General features: G+C 44.3%; 1 protein-coding gene across 1 annotated transcript in view; it reads right to left on the reverse strand.

Annotated features, from left to right (window-relative positions):
* Cenph (centromere protein H) overlaps positions 1-4,281 on the reverse strand; it is a 13,518-nt gene extending 9,237 nt beyond the window's left edge. Inside the window, exons 1-2 of the mRNA XM_031360407.1 lie at positions 4,095-4,281; positions 977-1,032 (exon numbers count right to left, since the gene is read on the reverse strand). Of these exons, the coding sequence (XP_031216267.1) occupies positions 977-1,032; positions 4,095-4,207 (169 nt within the window). The 5' untranslated portion in view covers positions 4,208-4,281. The remainder of the gene's footprint in view (positions 1-976; positions 1,033-4,094) is intronic.
* Positions 4,282-7,574: the final 3,293 nt, after the last annotated feature.

Genomic DNA, 7,574 nt, shown 5'->3' on the forward strand with positions numbered 1-7,574 from the left:
CCCCCCCAATCAGTAACACTTTTATTAAATAAGTATTTAGTATGTGTGTGCATACCAGGAAGCACATGTGACAGTCACAGGACAGCTTGTCAGGTCAGTTCTCTCCTCTGGAGTCAGTGGGCACTAAGCCCTGAACTCAGGGCATCGGGTTTGCAGCCACTCAACTGAACCATTGAGCAATCTTGTTGCCTCCCTACCACATTTCATAATTTTCTTGCATGCCTCTCTGTTTACCTGTTTTGCTAAACAGAACGCACAGAATGCATCTTTTCTCCAGATGGGGTCTCACTGTGTAGTATTGGCTATCTTGAACTCAATATGGAAATCAGGCTGGCCTCAAACTTAACGGAGATCGGACTCTACTTCTTGAGTGCTGGAATTAAAGGCGCTAGTCACCATGCCTGAGAAAAAACACTCTTGTAAAGCTGATTTTCTTTCCTAAGAATACCACTGTGATGGTTTGCATATGCTCGGCCCAGGGAGTGGCACTATTAGAAGGTATAGCCTATTGGAGTACGTGTGTCACTGTGAGTGTGGGCTTAAGACCGTCATTCGAGCTGCCTGGAAGTCAGTCTTCCACTAGCAGCCTTCAGATGAACATGTAGAACTCTCAGCTTCTCCTGTACCATGCCTGCCTAGATGCTGCCATGCTCCCACCTTGCTGATAATGGACTGAACCTCTGAATCTGTAAGCCAGCCCCAATGAAATGTTGTCCTGGTAAGAGTTGCTTTGGCCATGGTGTCTGTTCACAGCAGTAAAACCCTAACTAAGACAATCATTCTTCTGGGGGCTGGAGATGGCTCAGTGATCACCCAGATGATAGTTTATAACCTCTGTACCTCCAGTTCCAGGCTTCACGAGTACAGACTGACAGCAGGCAAAACGCATACACAGAAAACACAAATAAATAAAATTTAAAACAGATAGCATTCATCAGCAAACCCATGAAGCTTATTTGGAAATGAAGTGACTTACCTGCATCGATCATGGACTTATATTCTAAGAGCTGTTGTTTTGTCTGAGCTCTCAGCCTGAAAATGGAAAAGGAGGACAGATAGGAATTTATGGAAGGTAGTTATAGACATCATGGAATAAATGAGATGGTTCAAAGTTTTCTCATGTAGCCTGGCGTTATTTAAAATAGTTGACAAGAGGAAGACATAAAATGGAAGACAGTAGGGAAACAGCACCTTGAAGAGAAAGTTAAGAATGGAATTCTTGCCAGGCAGTGGTGGTGCACACATTTAATCCCAGCACTTGGGAGGCAGAGGCAGGTGGATTTCTGAGTTCGAGGCCAACCTGGTCTACAGAGTGAGTTCCAGGACAGCCAGGGTTACACAGAGAAACCCTGTCTAGAAAAACCAAACAAACAAAAACAAAACAAACAAACAAAAAAGATTTCTTATACATTCTTTAGCCAGACCAAAATGTGGTTAATGAAAACTTCTACAGTTTTGTAGTCCAAAGCGATGATATCCCCAGACTCTACCAGCTTTACATACAGACCGTAATATTTTCAGGAGGGGCTGGAAAGATGGCTCAGGCATTAAGTGGGTACTGCTCTTGTAAGAGGACCTGAGTTTAGTTCCCATCACCTAAATTGGGCTGTTCACAATCACCTATAACTCCTGCTCCAGCAGGAATGTGTCACCTCTGGCCTCCAAGGGCACACCCATGCATGTATATAGCTACACACATACCTAAGAATAATGAAAATATGTTGAGCGGTGGTGGCGCTCGCCTTTAATCCCAGCCCTTGGGAGGCAGAGGCAGGCGGATTTCTGAGTTTGAGGCCAGCCTGGTCTACAGAGTGAGTTCCAGGACAGCCAAGGCTACACAGAGAAACCCTGTCTCGAAAAACCAAAAAAAAAAAAAAAAAAAAATTAAAAATTAAAAATCATAAAATCTTAAAAAAACATTTCAGTAAATGCAAAAATAAAAAAAATTATCTGTGGACAGCTAAGTAATTAATACTTAGTAGTTTTTTCTTCAGTTCTATTATTCCTAATCCAAAATCAAATATAAAATATATAAAAAGAAGTTGGGAAAGATGGTACCTGCTTCTAGTGCTAGTTACATAGTCCTGAGAGTTTGTCTTTGGAGACCCATATTGATAGCTAAGAAACACCTGACAGATTATAACAGCTTACACTACATCAAGTTCTTATTTATTTATTTTCCTCAAGATTGGGTTTCACTATGTAGCCCTGGCAGGCAGGCAACAGGCTCAGGGACAGCCCCTGCTCCACTTGTTTGGAAAACCTGCATGAAGGCCAAGCTGCTCATCTGCTACATATATATGTACAGGGGGCCTAGATTCAGCCCGGGCTCCATATTTGGTTGGTGATTCAGTCTCCGGGAGCTAGCAAGGGTCCAGGTTAGTTGACTCTGTTCATCCTCCTGACCAGGCTAGCCCTGATCTCAGAGATCCTCCTGCCTCTGCCTCCTAAGTGCTGGGATTAAAAAGGGGTACACCACCACTATCTAGCTATCAAGTTCTTTAAATGACACAATTCCAAATGAAAACAACAACTTAACAGTAGACTCTGGCTAGCCATCCTGGTCACTTGGAAGGCTGAGGTAGGAGGATGGGAAGGTCAGTGAAGGTCCCGCTAGTGCTTCACAGTAGGTTCAAAACCAGTCTTGGCAACTTATCAAATTCAAGCTCAAAATAAAAAGTCAAAAAGATGCTGTGTCATAAAGCACTCAGTAGGGCTGGAGAGATGGCTCAGCTGTTAAGAGCACTGACTGCTCTTCCAGAGGTCCTGAGTTCAATTCCCAGCAACCACATGGTGGCTCACAACCATGTGTAATGGGATCCAATGCCATCTTCTGGTGTGTCTGAAGACAGCAACAGTGTACTCACATATATTAAATAAATAAATCTTAAAAGAGAGAGAGAAACAAATAAAGCAAGCAAGCAACCAGTTTAAAAAAAAAAAAAAAAGCAGTCAGTCTAGTCAGTCTTAAAGTGCCTGCCTAGAATGTTTGAGCCCTAGGCTCAATCATTACTATAGCCAAAAACAATCCCCACCACCGACAAGTTAGTACAGATTACGGTAAAACTGAGAGTACTGACACACTCAAAAGAGTTTGTTCTTTGGCTGAAATGGGATGAAGTTGTCATGACTATAGATAGACATGTCTGTGTATGTCTGGGCATGGCCCTTAATGACTCTAATTCTAGCACCCTGAAGGCAAAAGCAGGAGACTGACAAGTTCAAGGCTAGCCTGGCATACACAGTTATAGCCTGCCAGTGTTACATAACAAGACCCTGCCTCAAAAGTTCAAAACAACTGTCTTTATTATGAGTTTTAAAGGTCTCCAAAAAAAAAAAAAAAAACCCGTTTTTGTTTTTTGTTTGTTTGTTTGTTTTTTCTGTAAAGAACCAGATAGCAAATAATTTAGGATTTGGGAATCATATAGTCTGTTTTAATATAGCAGAAAAATGTGTCCCAATAAACTTTATGAATACTAACATTTGGATTTCATGTATTACAAAATATTTTTGGCTCTTATTCCTGATTTTTTTTTTTTTCTTATTCCTGTTTAAATACGGGAAAACTATGCGGTAGCTGAGTCGTATGGCACTTGCTACGCATACACCTGACGCTGCTTTTCTTTCTTAGCTTCAAGAGTTCATCACAGGCAGTAAGCTAGATTTGGTCCAGGCCTTAGACTAAAGTTCCTGGACACCAAATTTTCCCCTAAAAAACCTGCTGACTGGAGAGCATCACAGTCCTAGTAGAACGATAAACAAACGAAGCTTCTGGACAGCAAAGGGTCTTAGTCCTAAAGTAAAGGCGGTCTGTGCTCCCCTACCCTCCTGTACAGCCTTGGCTGAACTGCTTAGCCAGCCGGGACCACAGTGGCAAGACCGGACGGGAGGACAGGTCGTGAGCCCGGCTAGGGGCAGGGAGCTGCGCTACGCACTTCCGCAGAATGTCCCACCCCAGCCCACTAGCCTCTCTTCGCGGAGCGTATCCTTTGCGGTTACTGTCGGTGTCCCAAGGCTCGCTGCCCTCAACCAGCCTTGAGACTGAATTTGAACCCTGCGCCTCCTGAGTGAGGCCGGAAGGCCGCCGGGAGCACCTGAGCAGCAGTCTGATGCGGTCCTCGATGCGCTGCTCCGCGGCCTGCGACAGACCCCACCGCACTCCGCCGGCCTCAGTCCCGGCCCCAGGCCTTCCCCGCGACTGCTCCATTGCAGAGGCCGCAGTTTTGATCTCCACAGAACACAACCCAGACGTTCTTCCCGCCACGAAATTGATTCCCGGAAGTACCTATCCTCTTCGTCCCGCCCCTTCCGCCCAGACTCCCACCTTCTGCCTCTCCCAAGGCAGCGGGTTGCCGTGGTTACCGTGCTGCGTTCCTTTCCGAGGTTTCCCAAAATTGATTCTGTTCCTCTAGCTAAGACGTTCACCAACACACGCGATCGAATCGAAGCCTTTGGGTAGGGATATGGAGATGTGGCTCGGTGGTAGAACGCTTACCTAGCATGCCTAGTGCGTGGAGAAAACTTAGGCTATAACTTACACTCTATCTTTAGAGTGGTCCGGAGTGTGAAAAGCTCTGTCCTAAACAGAATAGTCGTCCTGCCTGGGTGCTGTCATTGTCCCTCTTATTACACTCCAGGTCAGAGTTTGGAGGATGGGTCTGCCCCGCAGGGTGGGATATGTGAACCGTTTTCGTGCAGATGGCTGCAGAAGCCAGAGGGCATCAGATTCCCTCCAGAACTGGAGTTACAGGCAGTTGTTAAGCCACTTGATGTGGGGGCCAGGAATCGAACCTCGGTCCTCCGAAAGAGCCAGTGTTTTGTTGTTGTTTTTCGAGACAGGGTTTCTCTGTGTAGCCCCAGCTGTCCTGGAACTCACTCTGTAGACCAGGCTGGCCTCGAACTCAGAAATCTGCCTGCCTCTGCTGCCCAAGTGCTGGGATTAAAGGCGTGCGACACCACACCCTGCTAGAGCCAGTGTTCTTAATCACTGAATCATCTCTCTAGCTTCTGTTCTCTCCCTTTAATTTTTTGAGACTGTGTCTCAGGAAGCCTCCGCCTTCCAAGTGCTGAGTATCTTGCAGTATTGTATTGACTTTCTTGTTGTTCTGGGAACAGATCTAGGGTCTCTCATTGAACCACACCCCCAATCCCGATTACAACTCCTGAGGTGCATACTTCCAGTTTAGTGGAGAAATGAATGCTTCAACCAAGAGGCAGTGCTGGTACAAGCTCTCCAGACCACAAACACTCCCTTTCAGTTCCTTGCACTGGTACTCCATCCGGCTATATCTGTGAAAATCCTATCAGAAACAGAGGATATCTGCAATCCTAGAACAGGAGGTTGGGCAACAATGTAATGAGTTCAAGACCAGCCTAGGATACACAGTAAATACAGGACAGAGAACATGTCAAGATCCTTTTGGAACAAGGTCGGGCTGGGATTGGAAATCACTTGAGAATTGGGTACTCTCAAGTGTCTGCTTTCTGACTTGACAGGTTACAATTGAGCCTTGATGTTGAGGGGAGAAAATGCTGTACATACAAACGCTTGATTCATTAAGAAGCATTTCATGGTCACTTGAGGGATAAGTCCTTGCAGAACAAACCAGTAGCTCTTTGAAGGGAAGGGCCATAGCCCTTTATAGCTATTTTTCATAGCTTCATAGCTAAGTTATCATACCATACTTATTAACACCATCCTGTTATCAAAGTACTACAGCTGTCATTTTTTTAAAAAAGATTTTATGTGAGTACACACTGTAGCTGTACAGATAGTTGTGAGCTTTCATCTGGTTGGGAATTGAATTTAGGACCGCTTGCTCAGTCCCTGCTCCTTCCAGCCTGCAGCCGTCTTCAGATGCACCAGACGTGTCAGATCTCATTATGGGTGGTTGTGAGCCACCACGTGGTTGCTGGGATTTGAACTCAGGACCTTTGGAAGAGCAGCTAGTGCTCTTATCCACTGAGCCATCTCACCAAAACCCCTACAGCTGCCATTTAAAGTTAAAACTTAGACCCCAAAGCACAATGTTGGGATGGAAGGGAAGGAGATGGATCTGGGGAGAGTTTGGAGGGGGTAGGGAATGGAGCGGGTGGCAATAGAATCAAAGCATCTTATGCCAAACTCTTAAATAAAAATTAAAGATTTAAAGCCTCTATATGAGCTGTTAAGTGTATGCCAACTTGTTACAAAAGCATGTGTGGGGCCTGAGTTAGAATTCCTCCCACCGCCTCCATATAACAGGCAAACCAGAGGCAGAAGAGTAAAACTACAGCATCTAGGAGCATGAGGGAGGATTAAGAGATCCAGGCCACCTCGAGAGGCAGCTCAAACAAGCAATTGATCCTGTCCTGTCCTACCCCAGCTCACTTAACAACTGCACTGAAGAACAATGGAAGGGGTATAATATCAGGAGCCAGAGGACTAGGAAGACGGCTTGAAATTCTGTCTCCTCCATATGTCAGGGAAGCTACACCTGTGGAAGCTCAACACTAAACATGCCTAAACAAGGGTAATGCTAATACAGAAGAGGAAACTCATGGGGCATAAGGCCCAATCCAAGACAACCTCAGTGGTCAGTGATGAAATTATACACATACAAATAACATTATACAAATTGAGCAGGTTATATTTATATATTTATGAACATATATACCACAATAAAAGCCAGAGGCCATGAACTTGAGAATGCAAGGGGAGGGTAGGTTACATGGGAGAGGCTGAAGAAAGGTAAAGGGGAAATTATGCAATTGTATTAATTTCAAAAATCAAAAAAGTAGTTGATTTTTTGAGAAACCCCAGCATAAGCATAAGGAACCTCAGGATTATACAGTGAAGGCCCAAAGTTTCTAAGTAACAAGACACATGCTTCAAGCCCTGCTTCAAGCTAGTGTAATATACAAGGAAAACACTGCACTGGCAAATAAACATAATCCAAGTTCATGCGGCCAATATTTGGTAATGCCAAGTACTTGAAAACAGCCAAGCCATATGTGGCCACAAAAACTCTTAGAACTCAGTTTTAAAAATTCCTATTATGGGCTGGAGAGATGGGTCAGTGGTTAAGAGCATTGGCTGCTCTTCCAGACAATCTGGGTTCAAAATTCCCAGGAGGCAAATATCAGTTTATAACTATAACTCCAGTTCCAGGGGACTTGACATCCTTAAAGAAAAAAATTCCTACTATTACAGGGGAATAACACCATTTAGATCAGATATGTGCACTTAAGATTTTTTTTAATCATAGTGATGGGTGTTCATCTGAAGAATCGTCTATCATACCACTTACACTTTACTGAAGGGATATACACCTAAAAAAGAGCATTTTGGAAAAAAAACCCTTTTCTGAGACAGGGTCTGGCCATGAACCCACAAAGTCCACCTGTCTTTGTCTCCCGTGCTGGGACAAGGCAGGCACGCCTTAAGGTTGAAAATCTACAACTACAGAGTTTCCATATAGCAAAAGACAACAAACAGTCAAAGGGGCAAATGAGAATTGGGAAAGCTTTCCATCGATAAAATTTTATTCAACTTGATATCAGATGTATAAATTAAAACAGCAAATGAGACACGA

This window comes from Mastomys coucha, unplaced genomic scaffold, assembly GCF_008632895.1.
Source record: "Mastomys coucha isolate ucsf_1 unplaced genomic scaffold, UCSF_Mcou_1 pScaffold8, whole genome shotgun sequence".
Classification (NCBI taxonomy): Eukaryota; Metazoa; Chordata; class Mammalia; order Rodentia; family Muridae; genus Mastomys; species Mastomys coucha.